At 44.7% G+C, this 27238-nt stretch overlaps 1 protein-coding gene across 1 annotated transcript in view; it reads left to right on the top strand.

Annotated features, from left to right (window-relative positions):
- PNPLA2 (patatin like domain 2, triacylglycerol lipase) overlaps positions 1-27238 on the top strand; it is a 63295-nt gene that overhangs the window by 22581 nt on the left and 13476 nt on the right. The window contains exons 2-5 of the mRNA XM_084856678.1: positions 17624-17856; positions 18231-18296; positions 22318-22527; positions 25128-25188. Coding sequence (XP_084712804.1) covers positions 17624-17856; positions 18231-18296; positions 22318-22527; positions 25128-25188 — 570 coding nt within the window. The remainder of the gene's footprint in view (positions 1-17623; positions 17857-18230; positions 18297-22317; positions 22528-25127; positions 25189-27238) is intronic.

Genomic DNA, 27238 nt, shown 5'->3' with positions numbered 1-27238 from the left:
TCTTGTCTCCCTCCCCAATTGTAGTACTTTTCCTCACATAGATCATAGAAATTGAAATAAGGCTTACAAAAGGGAGGAAATGTGCCCTGAAATCTGTCAAGTTCTATCATTGTTATTACGCCAAAATTTAATTTCTGATACCCAGTTATTGAAACTACTCCATCTATTCTGTCCTCTTATTTAAAGATGTCCCAGAGTGGATTTCCATCCTTGTTAAGTTAGGGACCCTACTCAAATCCACTGCCATCATAATACATTTCATCTTGCATAGCTGAGTAAGGCCATGTAAGGCCAAAATGTTGCACTGCATGTGCTGAGTGTGTGTCTATTTGCTGAGACTTAAAAAACCAGGAGGGATTACAATCATACTCTCCAGGAGAGTTTCTGCATTGTACTTATGCAATGCTGCTGGTTACAGCATTCAACCTTGCATAACATTATTATTTTCTGATTAAAGAAATCAGGCTGCCTTTCGTTGCTATAATCCCAATAAGCCACAGATCAGAAAGATTCTGATGCCACCCTGTGCTAAGTTCCATTTGCTTTGCTTTACTTGATTTGTGTTTACTTGATTTGTGTTTCTGTTGCATGGTGTTCACCAGAAAGATGAGTGGTGGGAGCCAGGGAATGAGCAAAGGCAAACCAAGGGAAGCTGGTGTGGCAAGTCTCTCTGCTTCTACTGTATTGTAACCAGTATTGCAGTAATTATGGGGGAAGGTCCCCCTCCACCACTAATCCTGCAGTAGCGCTAGTACCAAGTGGGCTGTGGAGGATGTAGAGGCAATGTGCATCACCTCCATCTCCTACATGGGTCCATGCTATTACAACCTGCTCCAAGGATGCAGGGACATATCAGCCACATGGGCTGGCCTTGCACAGAACTGGCCTGGTCTTTGGGGATGAGGAGAAATGGCCTCTGAAGCCTTGGGTCAGGGTTTCTGAGCTAGGATTCTCTTAGCCACATTGATGGACCCCTCAGATGGGCTGCAGCATTTGAATGGAAGCAACGTGAGTACATATGATAAAACTTTGATGCCACAGTTCTTTGGTTATGCTGGCCTTTTCAATGTATGCTCTCCTCATAAAGGACAATAAGGTGCATTGCAGTGTTGGGTGCTGCACTGGCTCTTAATATATATCACTGGAAGTACATGAACTTCCAGCATATCCCATGACGGTGTTTAGATGGGTGACAGACTTGATTGAAGATGGCAAACTGGAATTGGCAGTGAATATCTTGGTTGCTACTTGGATAGGATAAGTATTTTCAAATGTTATATATTTCCTCCAGACTGGTAATGCTGAACATTTATATTAACAAGTTTGGGCTGTGTTGGGCAGCTGGCAAACCCAAACTGAAAATCTGTCGAAAACATACTTTGTGATTAGGTTGGCCTTGCAGAATCAGATCTTCATAAAAAACAGCTATCACATGCAAAAACAATGGAATGTAGTCTTCATTCAGGGCACTCTTCTAAAGCATGTAGCATTCTGCCAAAAATGTTCAGTTGCAACTAAGTTAGTTTTTCTAGATGTTAACTCAATGATGGAAAAATGCCCATCCAGATAGCTATGTTGCAAAAAAATTTGCATGACAACTGTTGGACAAAGGAGAAGATTTAGTACATTGAAAGCCATGTGTTACCCATGAAAGTGGGGAATCATATTCTTGAGATCCCTGCTCTGCTAAAGTTGCTTTGCAGAGATAATTTGTTTCCATCTTCTGCAAGAACAAAGAAACTTGGACCATGGCTCTTGGCCAGGCTTTCTAAAAACCCTCTTTCGCAGAACTATTTGTTTGTGCAGTCCCGTATCTTGAATATTTGCACAGGGCCCTTTTTGATTAAATGGGTAGCTCATTGCGTACGAAGGATTGACCCATGGGATAGACTTATAAAGCATGGTGTTTACCATAGGCTGCTGCAGTTCTTTGCACTGCACCCTGAACAAGGAGGTACATGAAGACACATCGCCAACTCTTTCTCTCTCTTTCCGCCCACCCCACAAAGAGAAGCTAGAGGGCTAGAAAGTGCAGAAAGCCCTCAAATGGGAAAACATCAGAAGAACAAATTGTTCTAGTGCACACCATTTCTCAACACCCTTGAGGAAACATCCCTTTAAAACAGTTTAATGAGACGATAGTCATGTGAGTGGTTGCAAGGGAGCACTGTCTCCAAAGTAAGTTATAAGCTTCTGTTTTTTACAATGATTTTTGTGTTTGCTTTTTAGATTGAGGCTGGTCTTTCTCGGGAGGTGCAGACAATTGGCAGTAAGATTGCCAGCATTGGGCAGACCAGGTTTGCAAGAACTGCTTTGTTTTTCACTAGTACAGCCTTCCCCAACCTGGTGCCCTCCAGATGTTTCAGACTGCAGCTCTCACTGTTCCTGACAATTAGCCATGCTGGCTGAGGCTTCTGGGAGTTACAGTCCAAAACATTTGGAGAGCACCAGGCTGGGGAAATCTGCACTAGAACCTCAAGATCCACCAACTGGTGCAAAAGACACACACTTCAAATTAAAGAATTCCGAGTCCATTAATTTGTTTTGAGCATAAGAACTGAATAGAGCTTACACTCCTTTGATACAAAAATATGCTCCCTTTTACCAAAAGTTTCCTTCATGTCAGCAGTCTAGTGGGGTGGGGTGGGGTTGGGTTGGGTTGAGTAATTTTGTTGCTACTATTGTTAAACAGTTGGGAGTCACAAATCCTTGCTGATCTTCCACAAATCACCCAGTGATCTACCACTAGATCCCGATCTACCATCTGCCCACCTCTGATCTAGAGATCATGGGCTTTCCTACATGAGACTTTTAACCCACACCTTTACTGAAGCTTCTGCTTCTGGATTCTTTGCGGGATTAAGATCAGCTCTTTTACACGTGTATTTCCCCAGGTTCCCCCCCCTCTTCCTTTTGATATGCTCCATTACACAACCACTAGGTGATGCTATGGTATAGCGGAAGTGTGCAATTACACTAGGTTTCTATAACGCCATTCAGAAAAACATTAAGCTTTCCTTGTTAGGAAAAAAACACACCTTGATAATGGTTACAAATCACAGGAGAGACCCTGGAGGATGACATCGTGTAAAGGACCCACAAACTACCGTGAGTGGGGAATCACAAAAGCATAATAAAAGCCTCGTGTGGAGAGGCTCCATAACTGTCCCTTATTTATTACATTTCTATGCTTCCCAATAGCTGAAGCTCTCTGAAGGACTGAAGCAGCAAAAGAAGGCAGACCCTCTCCTGCTCTGCACCTCCACTGGTGCCTCAGTCTCTCCTGCTTCCCACTTGCCGTAGAAAACAGTATTGTCTTTTGCCACCACAAAGAGGGTGGGGAAAGCGAATAGTGCAGGAGTAAGGCGGGAGGTGCAGCCACTGCATCGTCTTCTGATGCTTTTATAGGGATTGCTGGCAATCTTAGTTAGCAGGGAGGGCAACAGGTTCTCAACCTCACCAGTCAAGCATTGCTTATTGGTCTTATTGGAATCTAGATTATAGACTCTAAAACAAGGATGCACAACTTTTTTGGCCCTGATGTCAGACCAGGGCCACACATTCATGTACACTGGTGACCCTGATACAGATTGCTCTTTCCTTGCTGCTAGTAGTGGCAGGAAAAGAATGATCTCTGTGGGGATCTCTGGGTGGGCTGAGTGGAGAGTACAGGCAGGGGGGAATTCAGAAGTGGTAGCAGGGTTTTCCCAACCCATGCAGCTCAAAGAGGTTGCATGCCTCAGTTGATCATAGGTGGTGGGGAACAATATGGCAACTCCTTCTTAGCTGACTTCTAGTCACAGAGAAACTTTTGGAATTATTCTGTGGATGGTGTCGTTTGTTTGTTTAAATGTACCCCATGTAGTCAGAGAGGTATGTTGTTGTTGTTCAGTCGTTCAGTCGTGTCCGACTCTTCGTGACCCCATGGACCATAGCATGCCAGGCCTTCCTGTCCTGCGCTCTCTCCCGGAGCGTGCTCAAGTTCATATTCATTGCATCCGTGATGCTATCTAGCCATCTCATCCTCTGCCGTCCCCTTCTCCTTTTGCCTTCAGTCTTTCCCAGCATCAGGGTCTTTTCCAGGGAGTTTTCTCTTCGCATTAGGTGGCCAAAATATTGGAGCTTCAGCTTCAGTATCTGTCCTTCCAATGAGCACTCAGGGTTGATTTCCTTTAGGATGGACTGATTTGACCTCCTTGCAGTCCAGGGCACTCGTAAGAGTCTTCTCCAGCACCACAGTTCGAAAGCATCAATTCTTCGGCGCTCAGCCTTCCTTATAGTCCAGCTCTCACAGCCATACATTACTACTGGGAAAACCATAGCTTTGATTAGACGGACCTTTTTCGGCAAGGTGATGTCTCTGCTTCTGACTATGCTGTCTAGGTTGGCCATAGCTTTCCTCCCAAGGAGCAAGCGTCTTTTAATTTCATGGCTACAGTCACCGTCTGCGGTGATCTTGGAGCCCAAGAAAGTAAAATCTGTCACTGCTGCCATTTCTTCCCCTTCTATATGCCAGGAAGTGATGGGGCCAGATGCCATGATCTTAGTTTTTTTAATGTTGAGTTTCAAACCAGCTTTTGCACTCTCCTCTTTCACCCTCAACAAGAGGCTCTTTAGATCCTCTTCGCTTTCTGCCATTAGGGTGGTATCGTCTGCATATCGGAGGTTGTTGATAATTCTCCCAGCAATCTTAATTCCGACCTCTGATTCATCCAACCCGGCATTTCTCATGATGTACTCTGCATATAAGTTAAATAAGCAGGTGACAATATGCAGCCTTGTCGTACTCCTTTCCCAATTTTGAACCAATCGGTTGTTCCATGTCTGGTTCTTACTGTTGCTTCTTGACCCTCGTACAGGTTTCTCAGGAGACAGGTAAGGTGGTCTGGTACTCCCATCACTTTAAGAATTTGCCACAGTTTGTTGTGATCCACACAATCAAAGGCTTTAGCGTAGTCAATGAAGCAGAAATAGACGTTTTTCTGGAATTCTCTTGCTTTCTCTATGATGCAGCGAATGTTGGCGATTTGATCTCTAGTTCCTCTGCCTCTTCGAAACCCAGCTTGTACTTCCGGTAGTTCTCGGTTCGCATACTGCTGAAGCCTAGCTTGTAGGATTTGGAGCATCACCTTGCTGGCATGTGAAATGAGCGCAATTGTGCGGTAGTTTGAACACTCTTTGGCGTTGCCCTTCTTTGGAATTGGAATGTAAACTGACCTTTTCCAGTCTTGTGGCCACTGTTGAGTGTTCCAGATTTGTTGGCATATTGAATGCAGCACTTTTAACAGCATCATCTTTTAGGATTTTAAATAGCTCGGCTGGAATACTGTCATCTCCGCTAGCTTTGTTGTTAGTAATGCTTCCTAAGGCCCACTTGACTTCACTCTCTAGGATGTCCGGCTCAAGTTCAGTGACCGCACTATCATGGCTATCAGGGACATTCAGATCTTTCCTGTATAGTTCTTCTGTGTATTCTTGCCACCTCTTCTTAATCTCATCTGCTTCTGTTAGGTCCCTGCCTTCTTTGTCCTTTATCATGCCCGTCTTTGCACAAAACGTTCCCTTGAGATCTCCAGTTTTCTTGAAGAGATCTCTAGTCTTTCCCATTCTGTTGTTTTCCTCGATTTCTTTGCATTGTTCATTTAAGAAGGCCTTCTTGTCTCTCCTTGCTATTCTCTGGAACTCTGCATTCAGTTGGGTATATCTTCCCCTTTCTCCCTTGCTTTTCGCTTCCCTTCTTTCGTGAGCTACTTGTAAAGCCTCATCAGACAGCCACTTTGCTTTCTTGCATTTCTTTTTCTTTGGGATGGATTTCGTTGCTGCCTCCTGAACAATGTTACAGACCTCCGTCCATAGTTCCTCAGGCACTCTGTCTATCAGGTCTAATCCCTGAAATCTATTCCTCACCTCCACTGTATATTCATCAGGGATATGATTTAGGTCATACCTGAACGGTTTAGTGGTTTTCCCGACGTTCTTCAATTTAAGCCGAAATTTTGCAAGAAGCAGCTCATGATCTGAGCCACAGTCAGCTCCAGGTCTTGTTTTTACTGACTGTATGGAGCTTCTCCATCTTTGGCTGCAAAGGACATAATCAATCTGATTTCGATATTGACCATCTGGTGATGTCCATGTGTAGAGTCGCCTCTTGTGCTGTTGGAAAAGAGTGTTTGCTATGATCAGCATGTTCTCTTGGCAAAACTCTATTAGCTTTTGTCCTGCTTCATTTTGTACACCAAGGCCATGCCTGCCTGTTATCCCGGTGATTTCTTGACTTCCGACTTTAGCATTCCAATCCCCTATGATGAAGAGGACATCTTTTTTTGGTGTTAGTTCTAGAAGGTGTTGTAGGTCTTCATAGAACCGATCAACCTCAGCTTCTTCGGCCTCAGTGGTTGGGGCATAGACTTGCATTACTGTGATGTTGAATGGTTTGCCTTGGATTCGTACTGAGATCATTCTATCATTTTTAAGATTGTACCCCAGTACTGCTTTTCCCACCCTTTTGTTGACTATGAGTGCTACTCCATTTCTTCTAAGGGATTCTTGCCCACAATAGTAGATATGATGGTCACCTGAATTAAATTCGCCCATGCCTGTCCATTTTAGTTCGCTGATTCCCAAGATGTCGATGTTCAATCTTGCCATCTCATGTTTGACCACCTCCAGCTTACCTTGATTCATTGATCTGACATTCCAGGTTCCTAAACAATATTGTTCTTTACAGCATCGGATTTTCTTTTCACCACCAGACACATCCACAGCTGAGTGTCCTTTCGGCTTTGGCCCAGCCGCTTCACTCTTTCTGGCGCTACTTGGAAATCCCCTCTGCTCTTCCCCAGTAGCATATTGGACACCTTCCGACCTGAGGGGCTCATCTTCCGGCGTCATATCTTTTAGCCTTGTGATACGTTCCATGGGGTTTTCTTGGCAAGAATACTGGAGTGGGTTGCCATTTCCTTCTCCAGTGGACCACATTTTGTCAGAACTCTCTGCCATGACCTGTCCGTCTTGGGTGGCCCTGCACGGCATAGCTTATGGCTTCACTGAGTTACGCAAGCCCCTTCGCCGCAACAAGGCAGTGATCCATGAAGGGGCAGAGAGGTATAGCAGTGGGTTATTTTCAGTAGCTGAAATGAGTGGCTACATATGTGTTTAAAACCCACCCTTATTACTGTTCCTTCCACGTGTGCCAAGACACCACATGCTGTTTTGACTAAGTGGTGTATTTAAATAATTATTACTTGCAGATGGTTCATTATAATATAGGAAATTGTAATTTCTGCTTCATTCAGGAAATTACAAATTAAGCAGTGACTGGCCTGAGCAGGGCAGGGCTGCAGTGCACTACACTGCTTATCCTGAAATAAATTAGGTTATTTTTTGCAAGTCTTGCTACTTCTGAGTGCTTTCATGTTATAGGTTTCTTATCTGAGAGAGGGAAAATCAGGAATATTTCAGTGTGCATGTTGTATCTGTGCTATTAGATCTACATGTTTCTATGGGGCCTGTTTTCCTTCTTCGTGAAAGTAAATATGGGAGCTGTCCATAGACAAACAGGAGCCAGAATTTGGCTTGAGTAAACCTTTTGCTGTCCCCCTGAACCTCAAAGAGAGACAGGATTAGTCTTAATTATGAATTTTGTGGGCCAAAACAGACATTATTTTAAATCCATATCTAGCAGCTGCATCTTTTTTTCTTTTTAGTCTTATTTTATTTTATTTAAACTCCTTATATATAACATGATATCGCAAGATCCCTAAGCGGCTTACATACAAATACATGTAATGTAAAAACCAATGTAAAACCAACATATAGTATAAAATAATAAATACATTAAGGGCACATTCCTATGCATGTTTCGACAGAAAAAAGTCTTACAACTCCCAGAATTCCCCAGCCAAAACCTGTTACAGCAAGAACAGGGCAGCCAATTACAAATCAGGGGAAGCTTGAGTAAACAGATCTTCAAGAAGCATTTAAGGCCTGCCACAGTTTCCCTCTCTTGAACCATACATTTGAGTGAGTTCCAGAGGGTGGGTGCCACTATTGAGAAGGCCCTCTTGTGTGCCTGGTGACAGGCTGTTGTGTGCCTGGTGACAGGCTGTTGTTGTGAGAGTAGGTGCAATCTACATGCAGTCTAGAGTACATACAGAGGGCCCGATCTGGATGAGGACCCTAGCATGGAGTGTAGGGGTGTGTGTGTTTATGATATGGATTGGGGGCATTGTGTGTACTCTACATTAAAAATGATGGAGAGAGGGAGGTATAGTAGCTAGATACGGATTTAAGGTAATGTCTGTTTTGGCCCTCAGGGTACCTTGTTTTGGAGAAGGGGAAAGGAAACAGCCAGAAGCAGGTGGAAGGGCAGGCAAGTCTGCTGACTGATTCTGTTCTTGTATCTATATGCCTGTGCTGGTCTGCCTTCCTTGTTCAGGTGCCTTTTAGAAAGTGACTTGAAGTTTAGTCTCCTGGTACTGGAGTAATATTCCCCCTCCCCCACCTGCCTCCACATACACTTCTTTCTAGTGGGTCGTGGCTCACAGTCTCTGGTATAGAGTCAGTGGTGCTGCAATGGGCATAATTTGGCAGCAGTGTCATCTTTCCTTTATGGGCCAGAACTGCATTTTCACAAGTGCAACTGGTCTCACTGCTACTATACACATTCAGTGCTTGCCCCCTGGTTTTAAGTGTCATCACACACACCCTCCCGCAAGTGCAGGAGAATACCTTCCCCCATTTGCCCACTCAGAATGCTCCCCAAAACGTCCCTGCACTTACTTGGATGCAGTCCGTAATACTCCACAGATAATCCTTCTAGCAAGATGTATAACTTTAAATTGTGTGCAATGCATTGTGGTCTTTCTTTTTTTGTGAACTGCCCAGAGAGCTTCAGCTATTGGGTGGTACAGAAATGAAATAAACAAACAAATAAAAAAAAAAATCTGCTCCGAGATACACATTTTGGTGGTTGGAGAGAGGTGAGATCATGTCACAACCCCCTTCTGCTTCAGGACCATTTTTTTATGCTTGTGTGTGCGTTCTCGCTCCAATCCACCTCCCAGTCTCCACCCCTCATGGCACTATTCTCCTTAATCTTCTTAAAAACGTACTCCCTCCCACCCAGTTCTAGTAACTATAGTGTTCTCTGCCTGTGTTCCTTGATGGCTGTTTCCTCCAGTGCCGTTGCCCACCCTGTGCTGAACTTCCAGCCCCAGTTGGCAAGGAATGGGGCAGGCATAAGGATGAAAGAATGGAACTGGGGGATACTGGAACAGCTGGCCTGGGAAAACAGAGGCATTTAAAGGGAAAGAAGCCTCTCCTCCAACCTCCACTGGGAGGTGGCTGCTATTCTGGGCCTTCCCGTTGATCCTGGGATATCTCCCCGGCCAAGTGTTCACAGGCTATGCTATAGGTAACTTTGCTGACTTCACTTCATGTCCCTGGCAATACATTACTTGTTCTGAAGGACTGGTATTGCTGCCCTTCGCTGCTGCAAGGGTGAAGACAAGTTCAGTGAAAGCAAAGCCTGTGTTATGTAAGTAACTGTTAGGGCAAATGTGGAATATGTAAAAACCGGAAAGCTGTCATCTACAGAAGATTGTCAAATGGTGCAGAGGGAGGGACCAACCCATCATGGTGGCCTTGTAGGAATAAGATGACACACCCAGCTGGGAAGGGGCAGCAGGATGCTGTTTGAGTTGAGTGTGTAAAACGTTGAGTGTGTTGAGAAGTCGAGTGTGTGAGAACTATGTGCAAAATCCACATTCTTCAGTGACTGCTCTTCTGCTGAGCTTGGTGCCCCTGACCTGTACCGCAGGAAAGGCATAAGGCTTCTGTTCCAAAGAGCTCTTGAGGAAAGCAGAACAGGTGTGGCTTTTCCCATCACAACACTACACATGGGGGAAATTGTATGTGTTGAGTGTTGATGCCAAAGCAGCCAGTTCTGCCTGAATGCAATGTGGTCTCTTTCCCCTCCCCTCCCCATGTTTGCTCCCTTGAATTTTTCCACTTACACATGTAGTTGAAAAGCTGCCTTATAGGCCCTTTTATGGCCCTCTTAGCCCTGTGAAACATTGCTGTTTGGCAATGTCAGAATCTCTGGTAGCTCCAGCCACACAATTTGAAGGACAATCATTTGTCCTCCACAGCTCTTTTCCTCTCCCTCCCCACCCCCTTGGAAGAATACATCAGTGGTGTAGCTCCATCTATCAGTTCCTTGTTTCTTGTGCGGCAGGGACAACTCTAGCTTTCTCATCCATGTTTGCATTTCTGTCATTGCCAAGTTTAGGGTATTTTCTTGCACATCACATGAAAACATGCTTTTGGGGACCTTTCTCAAGCTGTTTGTGTGCACTTGTGAAGCCATTTTGATGCCCTGAACTGACTTTTTTTTGTGTGCTATTCCTCTATCTGTAATTTGTATGTAAAATTTGCATTGTACATGATGCACGTTTAATTAAAAAAATTGTTCTCCGCTCTCAATCCTGCACTAATGTTTAGAAGAAACTCCTTCTGTGTTAAAAGGTATTTTTTAGCATGTCTTATGAAAATGCCCTCTGTATTAATGTATGGTGGAAAGCAGAAGATGACTACTGTTTAACTCAGGTGTACATTTCTATCCAATGTAGGTTTTGCATTCTGATTAGACACGGAAAATGCAAAATGTGACTTTTGCCTTGTGTAAGGACACGGCCACTCTTTCCATGCGTGATGCTTTGAGTAATTTGTTCCATGTGGCTCGTTCAGGATAGAAAGGGGGAATAGAGCCCCTTTTAATTTTTTTCTCCCAACTGTGTGTGCATTCTGGCCAGTGTAGTTCTACATTCCTGTTGGACTGACTTAAACCTCACATGGTGAAATGCCCTCTGTCGAGGGTGTCCTGGAATACCAAATGAAGCCGGAATGTCCCTGGCTTCAGCTAGTGCCCTTTACTCTGCGATGAAGCCTTTCCAAGAAGAGTTCCTGGTTCCAAAATAATATTGTCAGTGGCTGTCCAATCTCTTGCTTGTAGGCAAACCTTATCTGCTGCTGACTTTAATTCCTTTGTTTTCTGTTGATCAAATACTTTTATAGGCCAAATTGACCTTTGTTGGCAAGAGAGCTGGTGGTGCTTCTAATGATGTGTCTCTCTAAGTCTCAGGAGATTGTAAAATGTGTGTGTTGTGTGTGGGGGGCTCCACCAAATTAGTTTCTGAGCATTTGTGGGAGGGCATGTGGAAAAGGGGAGAGAAGTCTTGTAGGAACCAGGGCTTCATCTGTGTGATGGTTATGCGGCACCACAAAGAAACATGGTTTAAAGTATAGAGAGGGTGGACCAAAATATTGGGGAGCAGGAAGATCGGGTGCACACAGAATTGAAAGCGACCATTCTTAGTATATTATACTCTACCAGAGTTATACTAGGAATTTGAAAACAAAATTTTAGGAATGATTATTATGATTCCTGAATAATAGGCATGACTTCCCCCTGCTCCACCACTCTTGTGACCTCTATTACTCCCATTGATAATCCTTTAGCATTTCCAAAGTTCAACATGCTAGTTGGGTTTTCCTGCCAAGATTTGTGCGTGTGAGTGTCTGTCTCTGTGTGTGCATGCAGGTGCATCTTTCAAGCATACCACACATGCTTATTTATCTTAACTGCTGCCTACCTCAGAGTCTATCTAAATAAACCCAATTCTCTACTGGCAGTGCATCCAAACTGGGCCTCTCTTTGAGGAAGTCTGAAGTTCACTCTAATAATATCCTCTCTCTCAAGGATATTTTGGCACTGCCAAGTTCATAGAATGATGGGCTTGCTTTAAATAAAGCAACAGATGTTTCTTGTGCATAAGCATTGCACTTACATGTTTGGCAAAGACCCCCTTCAGAGGACTCAAAAGAGCTGAAGAGGAGCGATTCCTTTCCCTCCTGGCTTGCCCTAATCCTGGGAAAGGATTGCCTCTGGCCCCCAGCAATACAGTGATTTGAATGTAAAGTATAACTTGGCCACTGTACATGTTTTATGAAATGATACCTTTGTGGATTGGGACTGTACACAATTATGACTCTGGCAGCCTTTTGCAACCTGGTGCTGCCCAGATGTGGAGGCTGGCTGGGGGATGCTGAGAGTTGTATCCAACACATCTGGAGGGCACCAGGTTGGTCTAAGGACTGCAAATATAGAGGAAGTAGGCTTGAATAGATTGCAAGCACTCTTGGAGATTATTTTTTTCTGTCGGTAGATCCAGGATAGCAAATGCAGGGGTAGCATCATAGCTATGCTGTCTGTGCACCCACTCTGGCTGAAGAAACTCACAGATTCAGATGACACGCTGCAGCTTGTCGTGAGTTATTTAACCTATGATGAGACATGGCGTCAAGTTACATATCCAACTCCTGCTTGGGGGTTGTCATATTGTGTGAACCCAGTGAGTGTGGGTTATGCAAGGGTTGTTTAGAAAACAAACCATGGGTTGTGTGAGGGTTGTTTAACCCTTGCATAACCCATGTTCACTGTGTTTGCATGACATGACAACCCTGAGCTGGGGTTGCATAATCAAAATGGCAGCCACATAACCACATCCTTGCTGTGGGTTAAATAATCCCCAGTGGGTTGTCGTATCATGCGAACAGCCCCTTTGACTCACCAATTTGTGTGTGTGTCTCTCTCTTTTTACCTAGAATTAAAAAAAACTAGCTTTTAAAACCAGCTGTTCCATAGATACTTGCCAGAAGCACACCTGCATTATTTATGAGGTCCAGTTAACCATCTGCTTTTTGGCAGAGATCGGAAACCGAAGAGTAACATACGAAATGAGGGCTCCTATCTTGAGTAACAGAATGATAAAGCATTTTGCTTTAATGAATATCAGTTAGGGATTTGGGGGGACAACAGTGTTGCAATCCTCGATCTCTTCGTTTTATATTACATACCAACATTTAGATTTTAAATTGAAGTAAAAATTTAAATGGGAAAGATTGAAGGCAAAAGGAGAAGGGGATGGCAGAGGATGAGATGGTTAGATAGCATCACTGATGCAATGAACATGAACTTGAGCACACTCCGGGAGATAGTGGAGGACAGGAAGGTCTGGCGTGCTATGGTCCATGGGGTCATGAAGAGTAGGACACGACTTAACTACTGAGCAACAACAACAAACTTTTAAATATGCATTTATCTGTCTGTTGAACCTGAGGGAGAGGCAAAAGAACTTCTCAATCACCCTATAACTGTGCTTGTTCTTCTGAACCCCACAATACTCTACAGTGTATGTTTATTCATATGCACCGTTGTTCTGCCAGGGGGCAGGGGTTCTTTTGGATTCCAACAAAGCAGTGAACACACCAGATTGATTTCCCAGATTTTATTCAAAGGTAGAGGTAGCAGGGAAGAACATGGAAAGGAATAGACAGATACAGAGTACTTAATCCCTTCCATCACTGGGAACCCCAACACAGTAACAGGTGTGCTCCTGAGCCAGTCAGCCAGGGTGCGTGTCAACTCCTTGCCCATGGAGAGGTTCATCGTTGTGAACTCTCTGGAGCTTTTTATGCCATACTAGCCCATGCCCATGTGACTAACTAATCATCACCTACACCTGTGGATTGGGAAACTGGCCAGTAACTACTTATCTACAAGGTTACGTGCATTATTCATGAGTGAGCTGCTATCACATCAAGATTACATATATTATTCGTGGATTATCTGCTATCACCTCCCGCAGCTGGCAACGTGGCAACTTCGATTGCCTTATCTGTGCACCTGGCTATCCTGGCCAGAACACCTCCCCAAGCCCCCTCCCACATTTTCATGGGAATATTAAAGGCACAGGGGTCTCACAGAGGGGGGAATTCAGCCATGGGGGAACCATTGTTATACACCACTACATCCTCCTTGAGATCACAATAACCTTCCAGAAGGCCTGCCACTACAACCACCTTACTGTTCTCACCAGCACCTGGGCAGGCATGCCAGATGAGTGAGAAGGAGTGGGGGGTGGCGTGCTGGCTAGTGAACTCCCAAGCTTTTTAGTAGTGACACTGTCCTTCAGTAGCAACCCTAAGTTCAGCATTTCAGAGTGGCTGTTTTATTATGGCAACATTATCAAGTGTTGCCCCAATGTTGATTGAGTAAAACTTATCAGAGTGGTCAACCCAAGCCCTAACAGGTCAACCTGGGTTGATTTCGAGCTTTGGCACTTTGAATCTGCCAGCTTTTCCTGCCTCTTCGCCCAATAGGGTTATTTTTCCTTTCAGCAAGATTTTCTGGACAGAGTGCCCCAGAGGAAGTGGGGAAATCTGCGTCACCTTGTTTGTCTCCCAATTCAGGCCTCTGACCCACTCCCACTCACTGGAGCAATGAAGCATGAAGCTGCTGAGTTCTGCTTCCCACAGCTGTTTTGTTTCTGGAGCTGCAGCATGATAAAGAGCAGTGAAATCATCAAAACAGGGAGAAAATCGTTATAGAGCCGCCTGGTTCACTCTTGTCCAACCAAACTCCAAAGACTGAATCAAAGCCTGTCCCACTTCTCTGGGGAAATCGGTCTCCCTTTGCAGAGATTTGTGTATGATGTTGGTTGTAGTATCCATCTTTTTTTTTAAGGTGGGGTCCTTTTAAAAAGGAAAGGGTCCAAGCATTGGGGGTGGGGGTAGAAGGGTAAATTTTATCAGGATCCAGTGGGTCCAGCCTAGTCTGCAACCCTATTGCCATGAGGGGAAAGAACTGAGGCTAAACTGAGAGATCATTTTATTTATTTATTTAGTACATTTCTGTACTGGCCAATAGTCAAAACTCTCTGGGTGATTCACAAAAATGAGAACCATAAACTACAACGTGGTAAAAGATTATATAAAACCTTAAAAAGTTTTAAGACAGAATAAAACCAGAGTAAAAGCCAGCAGCAATGTAAAGGTCTAAAAACACAATAATGTGTTTAAAAACAAAACTGAAGGACTAAAAAACCTGGGGAAATTTAAAAATAAAAGGTTTTCACTTGATGCTGAAAAGATCACAATGTAGTCCCCAGATGAGCCCCCCTGGGAAGGTCATTCCACAGCCGGGTGCCACCACTGAAAAGGCCCTCCCCTTAGTAGCCACCCTCCTTTCCTGTTTTGGTGGAGGCATCTAGAGGAGAGTCTCTGAAGATCACGGTTGAGGATATTTAGGGAAACTTATTTCCTAGCATCTGTGTACTTATGGTCCAGTTTTTGTGAGATTTGCTGGAGCCAATCAGAAGCAGCATTGGAAAAGACAAGCAACTTTCTGAACAGAAGAGTTTCCAGCCCAGGCCCTTCTCTAGAGCAGAGAATGTGCTTGTGCAATTGAACTAGGACCTGTAGTTTGAGAGAAGCCCTCTTCAGGCATTCAAAATCTGTACCTGTGGGGGGCATACAAGGATGCACACTTTGGTGCTACCTTGACCTCCCTGTGTTGACAGGGAAGGTCGGAAATGTGACTGCATTTGGCTGGACACAGTTACAGTACTCCGTGGGATTGGGAACCCTGGGCAATCAAGGTTTCTGTGCATGCTTAAAAAAAGAAAAAGAAGGCTTAAACTCGACTAGAGTAAGTCATATATTGTTGTCTGGCTTAGCCTTTCTGGATATTGAATATAGTACGGTAAGGTTTGGGGTACAAAAAAGAATATGCCAAATTGCATGTTCTGATTACTACTGATTTTTAAGGACAAGATCATGTTTCGAGAAGTAAAATGTTGCTACGGTGTGTAATTTCTGCTGACTGCCTTACTAGGTAGTGTCTTATACCTAGGCATGTGCCATAGACAAGTTTGAAGATAAAGTAATAGAAGAAGAAAAAATAGAGTAGCCCATTACAACACTGTAAACTTCAACTCTGCTTAACCTTGAGTATATTTTTGTGACTGGCAAAAGGAGCCATATGAGAAGGTAGACAACTCTGATCACAGGGAAAGGGGCAAATGGCAGTGAGGTCATCTCAGTTTCCCCAGCACAGATCTAGTCTGACTGTCAGGAAGAACTTTAGGGCAGTTGACCAACACTGACTGTCTGTAGTAGGAATGTCGGAGAAATCCGCTACAGATTCAGATAAGTTCAGATTTCTTTGAATCTAACCTGTGGATTCCACAGCGGACTGCCTTTTTCTGAGTCAGGCAGATTCTGTGGACTTAACAGACTGTGTTTTCACTTTGGGGGGGAGTTTGTGCTCATTTGTGCAAATGCACACTTGCACGAATATGCTAATGCACATTAGTTAATGTGTATTAGTGCTAATTCACATTAACTAACTTGTGTTGGCACAACTGTGAATTAGTGGTAATGCGGTAGAACAAAATTCTGGTTAAGAAAAATCTGGTTCTGTCAATGAGTGGATGATGAAACAAAAGATGCCTGTAATCCGCAAAACACAGACGGAACGGATTGAACAAAATCTGTACATCCCTGCTCTGTAGTATTAATTATTTCATGCATGTGGTACTATGTTTTATAGTTGGGGAATTGTCAGTGCATTGGAATACTTATTCACTGTTGTAAATACCTCTGTGTTCTCTTAGTGAAACTGAATTTGTTGATTCCCCCCCCCAAAGCAGTGCAATCTATATATTTATATCCTTTCCTTTGAGAAGACTCTAGCTTTTATAGTCATGTGTAATATAGGCTTAAAAACAAAATTCCATGTAGGTTTCCAGCAGAGGTGTGTGTAGAGAACGTGCTGCTGCTCCACTGAGGGTCGATTCTCATTTTGGTTGGAGGGAGGCTGGGTTGTAATCTGCTACCAGTTAGGCATTTTATTGGCTAAAAGGATGCCTCTTGTAAATCTATAAAACACAGTAGCTGTGAACGATGGTACAGTTGTCTGTTGGACTTGAATGAGAATTAGCTGTCTATCAAACACTCAGGTTCGCAGCCAGAAATTTCATGGTGAGGGAGCTGACCCAAGCGCATGCTTCCTGGCTGTGTCCTTTTTGGACTATGGGGAGGCATAAAATAGCAGTAGCTTAGACATGTGTTTGATGTGCTTAAAGTCACTTAATTTAAATTGAATTTGACTTTATGTGCCAGGTGCCCAAGCACTCTTCTAGGCCCTAGAGGTAACCACTAACTGATTTTTTTTATTATTAAAAAGCAAGGTAATTGTATATGCTAAAAATATAATGCTTCAGATGCAGGTCCATGCTGCAGAGGACTCCTGAGCAGCTGCAGTGGGCCACGCATGTGGGGAGCCACGCATTTCCCGCTTAACCTGAAGAGTACTTGCTTAATTGCAGCCGATGGCACAAAGGGAACTACCATATTGTGTTTTTTGGAAATCATCATTAAAATGGCAACTTGCTGGCAGAGTATAGTAGAGGTGAAATCCTGTTTTTAACTTCTCTTTCTTTCCAGTCGTCAGCTAGTCTTTCACAAGCTGCCTTATTCCTTTCTCTGTCTTAACATTTCCACAATTTTGTAATTCTTCAACTAGTTGTCAGTTACTATGTATGTGATTTGGAGCGACTTCCAAAGGGGTAGGTGTGTTGATCTGTTCTGAAGGCATCTGCTGTATACAGTTTCTGAAATGTAGACTGTAAATGTAGCCTTTCTTTGTGTGTTAAGTCTACTAGCTTAGTATCTGGCACCATTAGCCCTTTAACCTCCTGCATTATCTTCCATATTCTAGGTGAAGCAGGTGCAAATATTATCCATGTCTCTAAAGAAGCTCGGAAGAGGTTTCTTGGCCCCTTGCACCCATCTTTCAACTTGGTGAAAATCATCCGCACCTGCCTGTACAAGACCCTGCCAGACAATGGGCATGAGACGGCCAGTGGACGCTTGGGCATCTCGCTGACGCGGGTCTCGGATGGAGAGAATGTCATATTATCAGAGTTCAGTTCCAAAGAGGAGCTTATCCAGGCAAGTAGTAACACTCTGCCTTTCTAATACAGCCTTCCCCGAGCTGGTGCCCTTCAAATGTTTTGGGCTGCAGTTCCCATTAGCCCCAGCTAGCAGGAATGCTGGGGGTTGTAGTCCAAAACATCTGGAGGACTCCAACTTGGGAAACTCTATCCGCTTTGGGTGTGAAGCCATAGGTTCCCACCCACCCGGGAGCTTGGAGATATGATCTGCTAATGCTTTCCTGACTAAAGGTTGTCCTGTAGCTACGACTTGTATCATCAGACTCTCTGATTTACTTGATGTTCTGGATACATATATTTTCCCCTGCACATTGTTCAGGTTTCCCTAGATAGCTTCACTCATTTCATGTGGTGTTTTTCTATCTCTCTTAGGCATGTGTTTGCAGCACTTTCATCCCCGTATACTGTGGCCTGATCCCTCCAAGTCTTCAAGGAGTGGTAAGCAGGCCACTGCGGACTTTCGCTTTCAGATTTGTGTATTGCTGTATCTGAGTTGTTCATGTTGCATCAAGGGGGAAGGAGGAAATAGCAGAGCTGCAGCAAGGGACTGGTCGAAACGGGGTGTTGCAGAGTTGCTTCGTCAGCACAAACACAATGGTCCGAATCACAGGCTTAGCAGAATAATATTATTCTCAAGAGACTCAGGTATTCCTAGAGTGCCAGCATTCATTGTTGGAGATCTAACTCACCCCTTGCCAAAACATGGCTGGTTTTGATAGAATGGAAATGCAACCTACTGTTGCCAGGTCTTTCTCCTTTTCCTTGGTAAGCATTGAAAACATTATCGAATAAAAACCTGCGGCTACAAAATAAGAAGCATTGCAGTGGTTTATAAACCAGTTGCCAGAGCTGGTTTATAGTGGTTTATACTGGAGTTGGTGAGCTGTGTGCCAGAGCATGAAGAGACCTTGCCTGAGGCTTGGGTGTCATGAGAACACCACCCCACACTTAAGTTGTGGACTCGATGGCCTTGTAGGCCCCTTCCAACCCTACTATTCTATGATTCTATGAAGTTAAAATTCTTCAAAATAGCCTCCAGAGCTCTCTGGAGACTTTGTAATTTTTCATTATAGCATTGGAAGGAAGAAAAGTTACTCTGCTAGGACTTAGGGAAAGTTTGGTTCACAGCAGTGCAGCACTTAGGCGCTCACTGTGCAAATCATAGTGGCTACACTTGCAGCCATCACATGGAGGCTAAGATGCCCATGGCCTAACAACTTTCCCCAGCCTGGAACCCATCAGATACATTGGACAGCAACCCCTGTACTTCCCAGCCAGCATGGTTGGGGAAGGCAGGTCTATGAAATGAAGTAAGGTAAAAATTATTCCGGCTTGCAGTGCCAGCTGTCTTTTCCCTCTGCTTAAAGCAGCAGAACAGGATGTGGGAGGAGGAAGAGGAGGAAAGCAGGCTGCTGTTGTTGCTAGTACACCGAAGGTGAACCTTATCTCTTTATGGACTTTGTGTGTAGTAGCTAGAGTGGGGCCTAACTGTCCACCTAAGCTAGCTAGCTTAGAGGAATGTGCTCAGCCTCCCAGAACAGGCTTTGGAGTGGGCTATACAAGACATTGGCAGAGGATGAGATGGCTAGATAGCATCACCGATGCAATGAATATGAACCTGAGCACACTCCGGGAGAGTGTGCAGGACAGGAAGGCCTGGCGTGCTATGGTCCATGGGGTCACGAAGAGTCGGACACGACTGAACGACTGAACAACAACAACAATACAAGACATTGGTTGCCGGAGAATTTGGTGTGCTTCTTCTGCCCCCAGCCAGTCAGTTTCTTCTCCGTCCTGAACCTTATTCTGTTTCTGAGACTGGTGACGGAGGAGGCCGCCTTGAGTGCCATTTCTTTTAGTAGAAAGGTGAGGCACAAATCAAATGAATCAATAAATCTTCTCTGCTCCAGAGCATTTCTGTGCAGGAGAAGCAAATGTTGGCCTCTTCTATGAGAAGGGGTATGTGGGGGGGGGGGGATTTGATTTTTGGCAACCGAGCCCCTTGGTCCTGTAAGGTTTAGAAGAGTTGTGATGAGCACTTAATCTCTCTTTGTCAATGGATGTTTGGGAGATAATCCTTCAGGCACTTTCAACAAGGCATCTGGGGCTGTGTCCCTATTGCAGGCAGTCCTAGTGAATGCCTTTGTTTTCAGTACTGTGGAAACTGGTGACAAAAGGCACCAGATTTAGCAATCTCAATGAACACCTGGCTGGACAGGTCCTTTCCCTTCCACAAGCCTATTGGTACAAAAGGCTGTATTTCTGCCTTCCGCAAAACCTCCCTGTTGACCTCTGCCCATCCAGCCTCTTCATGCCTTTGGCTAATGTGCTTCAGTTGTCACAATGGCAAAAGTGCCGAGGCCCTCAGTTGAATACTAAGAGAGTCTTAGCACTGGAATTGGGATTCCAGGTTCCATAAACGCCTTTTGTCAAATGAATGTCATCAGTCTCTGGACCCCCAAGGATTCTTCATTAGGCTAGATGTAAAGTAAAATGTGGGGAGGTGCCTTGATGTTGAAGCTTAAAATCTGCAGTCAGTCACAGTCATAAGATGGCACATAGGGATTTTTTTCCCTCCAGCTACAAACTTGGTAGTTCATCTGTGTTCATGGTGACTTGTGTAATATCTAACTGAAGGAGGTGAGGCTGCCTGGATTCTGCAGCTGTGTTTTGCCTAATCTCCTGCAAGAGAGGAGATTGCCTTATTTAATAGTGAGTGTATGAAGCACAGGGCAATAGTAGATGTCAGGCTCCCTTGGGTCCCCAGATGTTTACTGCCCACTTTTTTAATGTGAATTATTTCTCTCCACGCTTGGCCTTGTTTGTTTTTTGTGCAGTCATGTTCTGGGCATCAGGGTGTGTTTTTTTTCTAGAGGCAAACAAGCCAATACATTAGCTAATTGCACTGCAAATGATGGCACTGCATATAGCCTATTGGTACAATTGCAGTCTCTCCTTGAACTCTTACATTAATGCCATTGGAAATGGGCATTGCTCAACCAATGCCCGCAATAAATTTTCAGAGGGCAGGAAGAACCCACTTATCTTTGAGAAGCCCAGTATGACTTATTCAGATGTAACAATAAACTGTGGCTCATCATTACAGGAAGCTTTGTGCTTGTGTGGACTCTGCTTCCCCTCTCCTCCTGTAGTGCAGCTGGGAAGAGGAGTTTGTAAGCTTTTGCTTCCAAGGCCCATGCAGTTAAGTGTTGCATGTAAACCCAGAGAAACTGTGCTCAACCTTACCTATGATTTGTTGAAACAAGCCACCTTGAAACCATAATTCATGAAGCGCCTTGTTTCAACTAACCATAGTTAAGATTAAGTGTTGTGTAGGATTCAGACACAAAACCAAACCGTGGCTAATTGAAACTGGAAGCAAAAGCTTCTGATCTCCTCCTCGTGGCACCTCATGGCATGCAGTATGTCTGTGTACATCAGTTGCTGGGGAACATGGGTGGGAGAGTGCTTTTGCGCTTGTGTCCTGCTTGTGGGTTCCCGGTTGACAGCTGGTTGGCCACTGTGTGAACAGCATGCTGGACTAGGCGGGCCCTTGGCCTGATCCAGCAGGGCTCTTCTTACGGTCTTGTGGAGGAGGAGAAGGAAGGGGGTAGTGCACAAGTCCAAGGCTCATGCACATAATAACAACAAAAAAACATTGTTTATGGTTGTGTCAGAAACTGGGTGATGAGCTCACCCTGCCTTGGAGAGAGAGAGAGAGTGTGTATTTGCAGAGGAGGGTATCATGCAGTTGAACTCCACTCCAGTGGTCTGGGAGCTTGCAGAGAAGGTCAGGGTAAACTGTTTGTTCCCTGCTGGAAAATAGGTGAAAGGCCACTGATGGAAGGATAGATCTAATTATATATTGCTCTCCCTTACATAACAATGTTAATAATAACTGTACAGGGGCTGGGCTTTGTTTCAGATAAGTGTTCAGAAGTGTTCTCCCTGGGCTTCTTGGAATTTCAAAGCAAAACTCCAAGCATCCCAGTCCTGTACATACACCTCCCCCCGCCCCATAAGACCAAACATTTTTAGCTCTGTCTACACAAACAGCTGACACCGAGGCACAGGAGGAAGCATTTGCATAGAGCACTCCCGAGTATAGGTTTAAGCTAACGTGCAATGTTCTCTTTAATAACAACAAAAATCACAGAATCGGGAGGAGTTGGAGGGATACATGGGGGATTAGAACCCCAATCTCTTGAGCCCTTGATAGTCTAGCAGGCCGTAGCACCTAATGGAGCTACTGCTAAGTGATGCCATCACATTTGCAACTGCCTATGACTTTTCTAGAGGTTTGGGCAAGGGGGGAACAGACTAGATGGGTCTTCCCCTACCTGGTGCCCTCCTGATGCATTGAACTACAACTCCCAGCATCCCCCAGCCAGCCATGGTTGTAAAAAGCTGTAAAAAGGTAAATCACGCTCACAGTTCCTTGAATTTTCTCTCCTTCCAGAGGTATGTTGACGGAGGCATTTCTGACAACCTGCCGCAGTATGAGCTGAGGAACACCATCACGGTATCCCCCTTCTCAGGGGAGAGTGATATCTGTCCACGGGACAGTTCCACAAATATCCACGAGCTCAGGGTCACCAATACCAGCATTCAGTTCAATCTGCGCAACCTCTATCGCCTCTCGAAGGCCCTGTTTCCACCGGAGCCTCAGGTGAGAGCCCAGCATGGCTCGTGAGAGAAGTGGATCTTCTGGTTTTTTGCAGCTTCCGTGATTGGTGAAGTTTGTTTGCAGTCTTTCACTTGAAGGAACTTTAGGAAGTCTCTTAGGAAGTAGCTGTGAACTACTGTAATCCCCCCCACACACACCCCCTCAGGCACTCCAACCCAGACAGCCTGTGTGCACAATGCAATGACTGTTTACTTTGAAGTAAATCCCACTCTGCTCCATGGGGCTTCGTCCTAAATAAGTGAGCACAGGATTTCAGCCTGAATACCACTAGGCTATTGAAAGCTGTGCGAAGAGGAAGTGCCAACATGCTACATTCGCTCGCTAGCACAGAATATACTAAGAAACCTACAGGATCCAGATCCTGTGGACAACAGTGGAAATACACTTGAAAGCTTGTTTGCAAAGCTGAAGTGCCCCCAAAGAGTGTTGCTTTCAGTGATATGTTTATTAAATTGATGTCCTTTCTGCCAAAAATGGTGCTCAAGAAGTCTGGCTAAATTCTACACACACATTCTTAGCATGTTCAGTGACTTCTACCACCTTGTTCCTTCCCCTACTCTTTATAAATCTTTTCATCTCTCTCACACGCATGCTCATGCACACAGACACACACTGATTTCTGCCTACAAAAATTCTGCTAAAGTCAGGTTTTTCCATCTGGGATAAATTGGTAATTGTAAATTGGGTTATGCTGACTTGCAGAACTTGCTGTGCTAGCACTTTTTCTGACTTCAGAATTTGGGACTGCAGGGATCTAGAAACTGTCCTACCCTCCGTAAAACTTCAGTGTTCAGCCACCTTTCTGACAGCCAGGCATGTGGCATTTCATGAACAGCTGCGCATGGTTCGATAAGAAAACAGGCAACAAAGTCACTGAAAGGCACAGGGATATGAGCCAATGCATGTTATGTAACTTGGATGCCTGATCCCATTCTTTAGAGGGTGTTGAGGGGTAACATGATCTGTGGTGGCATTATGGTTAAGTTTCCAAGGTTATGGGGCAATAAGCCTTCAAAACATTTGGAGCATGGCTGGAGGCCATTTTTATTGCGCTGGAACAGAATTAAGATGCTCGAAAATATCCTGCAAGAAATATTAGGTATGGTTTGGAAATGCTTAGGGACTGTATTTGATTTGTGTAGATTGCCAAGTACTGTCTTTATTGCCCTTTTTATGTCATTTCATTTTTTTCGTGTGTTGGAATATTAGTTTATTTTCAATATAATTCAGTATTTCAGGTTGTATCCAGTGCTGTCTTTTCATTCTTGGAGGGCTCTTAGATGAAGGTGATGTTTGCAAATTCCCCCTTGCATAGAGCCCTACTCCAGGAGTGGGCAGACCAGGCTTTCAGGATCTATTTTGTTTTGTTTTTTAGTAAAACACTAAGATCCACCAACTGGAGCCTGGTGCAAAAGAAATGCACTTAAAATTAAAAGCATTCTGAGCCCAGGAATGTGTGTTCAGTACCAGAACTGAATAGATTTCGCAGTCCTTCCACACAGAAGTCCACTCCTGGTTACCTCAAGTTTTCTTTACTTCTGCAGTATAATTTAGAGTGGGCTGGTGGGGGTGGGGATCCAGTTTGTTGCTGCTATTGTTAAACAATTGGGAGTTGGAAATCCTTGCCAGTCTACCAGTAGATTTAACTTCTGTCCAGCCCTATCCTCCTCCACCTCCCATGCTGTTCCATAGCGTCCCCCAACCATTTGTGGGGGTGGGGGCAGTGAGTGTAGAGGGAAGGAGGATTTGCAAAAATTGCCTCCCTCCCCGTTCTTTTCGTGGAAGCCTTTGCTGGATCAAAGAGCCTTCTGTTAATGGAAGGACAGCACTGGATACAGCCTCTTATCTATGTGTTTGTATGAATCTCTTGGTTTGGTATAAATATAAACGTCTGTCTGCTACTGCCACCAGTCAGCCTTGCTACGGAAGTGTGGGAGATTAAATGTTGGTGGCAACAGCTTTTTAGCAAGTGTATAGCCAGACAGTGACTTTTCAGGAGCTCTTTGCCTGTTAGGCACTGGTCATGCAAACACTTCTTGTTCCAGGCATTCTTACCTTGTGCTTCATCCAGTCCTCTGTCCACACTGTTCTTCTTGGATTCTGTAGCTCATTACTTCCACTGTACCCTGGCATACAAGAGAGCATGGTCCAGGACCACTGCACAGAGTGCAGTGTCTCCTCCATGCTGCTCCCTCTTCCTTTAATTAGCGACTTAAGATGTTGCTGGAGACAATTTAATTCTACATCATTCCTCCCAGATGGTGCACAATCTCTGGGTGATAAAGGATAAGTGGTAATGTTCCACTGACCACTCCTGCCTTTCACGTGCACAACCCTGAAGAAGTATTCAAAACTATGTCTCAATTTGTCATGCCCTCCCCAGCGGTGTGTGTGCTGGTGGTGCTTCTTCAGACATTGGACCATTGGCATCCTCTGTCCTCTGTTATGGCTGCAGTAGAAAACGCTGTTGGGGTGAGGATGGTGGTATCCAGAAAGTAGGCACCTCTCACCCTTTCTACTGTAATATTTCAACCTAGCCTTCTCGCACCCTGGATAACACGCACTGCCTCGTATCTCTGCAGGTTCTGCGGGACATGTGCAAGCAGGGATACAGGGATGCTTTGCACTTCCTGAAGAAGAATGGTAAGCATTTAAGCCCTGCCCTTTGCATCATTGCATTCTCTAGCAGAAGTAAATCCTGTACAAATGCTTCTCTCCTCTGCCTTGTAAGTTTCTCTGTGCATAAAAATAGAAGGGCCACATTGCAGTCCATTGGTGGCCCTGCTTAATCCTCAGTTGTTCTGTTTAGCCAGTGGCTGCTATGCAGAAAGCAGACGATATGAATGGTCCCTTTTTATTGGGGCTAACATCTGGTTGAATTATACAAGCTTTCAAAATTTGCAGACCTATCCCACTGGTGGAATGGAAAGAGAGCTGTGCAATGTGTAACTGTGGAGCAAGGTTGATTACCAGTGCAGATGTTATTCTCTTTCTGCAGTTGACCTCCCTTTCCATTCTGCATAATTGACAAAGCCCTGAGTAACTCAAAGGTTAGTATATACTCCTGCAGTCGTGGAACTTTGTCAAAATGAAAGCTGTCTCTTGGGGTTGTAGATATGACAAGTGAGTCTGTTTTGCATAACTTTTGTATCTCTACATGGAGCTATGAGAGGAAATGGCATTGGGCAGAATTCTCTGAGATCTCCCTCCGCACAAACCTGACATTAAAGGAAGCTGTGCGAGAGCATGACGGTGCATAATGCACCTTTTGGTTTTACTGTATTTAAAAATATTTTTAAGCCACCCTTCATTCTTACAGATACTGAGGTAGTACACAAAGGGCATGACCAAAACTAATCATGCCAAGATAAAATAAAATAAAAGCAAAAAAATGACATAAAATAAATCTTAAAACTGTTAAAACAATAGAGCAACTCACAGAACAATGCTTAAAATGCCTGGGCAAACAGAATTTTTTTAATCTGGTGCCAAGAAAAATGGTAGTCTTGGTGCCAGTTATGTCTATGAGAAGAGTATTCCACAGTTGGGGTGCCACCACTGAGAAGCCTGTCTCCCTTGATGCCACCTAATGTACCTCTCTTGGCAACGGTACTCAGGGAAGAGCCCCACCTGCAGATCTTAAGGCATGGATGGGTTGGAATAGGGAGAGGCACTCCTTCAATTAACTGGGTCCCAAGTTGTTTGGGGCTTTAAAGGTCAGGTCAGCCCAGTGCCTTTAGTTGAGCTTTAAAGCAAATAGCCAGCCAGTGCAATTCCTTCAGAATCAGAGTAATGGGATTCTACCTGACTATCAGTTCAAGTTTTGACTGCCACCTTCTGCACTAGTTTCAGCTCCTGGGTCGTCCTCAAGGTCAGCTCCATGTAGAGCATGTTGCAGTAATCCAGAGTATGGTTCACCATGGCTGAGCCACCTGTGTCCAAGAACAACTGTTGCTGGCAAACCAACCAAAGCTGCTAAAAGGCGCTTCTGTGCCACAGGAGGCCACCTGGGCCTCAAGTGACAGTGGTGGGTCAAGGAATACCCCCCAGCTACCTTCCTGCCCTTTCAGGCAGAGTGAAACACTGACCAGAACAGGTTGCAGATCCAGTTCCCAGACATAGAAGCCACCTGTTTGCGGTGCCTCCATCTTGTCAGGATTCAGTTTCAGTCTGCTAGCCCGTTACCGAATCTGGGAACCGGTTCAGCATCTGCACAGCTGTACCTGACATGGATGACAGAGAGAAAGTGAGTTGGGCGCCAGTGGCATACTGATGACACCTCGCTCCAATCCCCCTTATCTCGCCCAGTGGCTTCATATAGATGTTAAAGAGCATGGGGGATAAGAAGGAACCTCGTGGGATGCTGCAGCACAAGTGCCATGGGGTCATTCTCCCCTCCACCCCTGCTCCTTTCTGAAAGCAACCCTAGAGGTAGAAGTGGAACCACCGTATCACTATGCCCCCTACGCCCAACCCACAGAGCCAGCCCAGCAATATACCATGCCAGTGGTATGAAAAGCTGCTGGGAGGTCAAGGAGAATCAACGGGATAACAGTCCTTGCATCTCTCCTGCAACAGAGGTTATCTATCAGGGGGTCCAAAGCTGTTTCAGTGCCAAACCCAGGCCTGAATCCAGATTGAAATAGATTTAGATAATCTGCTTCATCCAGGAATGCCTAGGTGTTGGATTTTC

The sequence above is a fragment of the Heloderma suspectum genome, chromosome 1 (assembly GCF_057233095.1).
Source record: "Heloderma suspectum isolate Gila_16-S chromosome 1, 16-S_ref, whole genome shotgun sequence".
Taxonomy (NCBI): domain Eukaryota; kingdom Metazoa; phylum Chordata; class Lepidosauria; order Squamata; family Helodermatidae; genus Heloderma; species Heloderma suspectum.
Note: the sequence above shows the minus strand (reverse complement) of the source record. Positions and strands in the feature narration are given on the sequence as shown.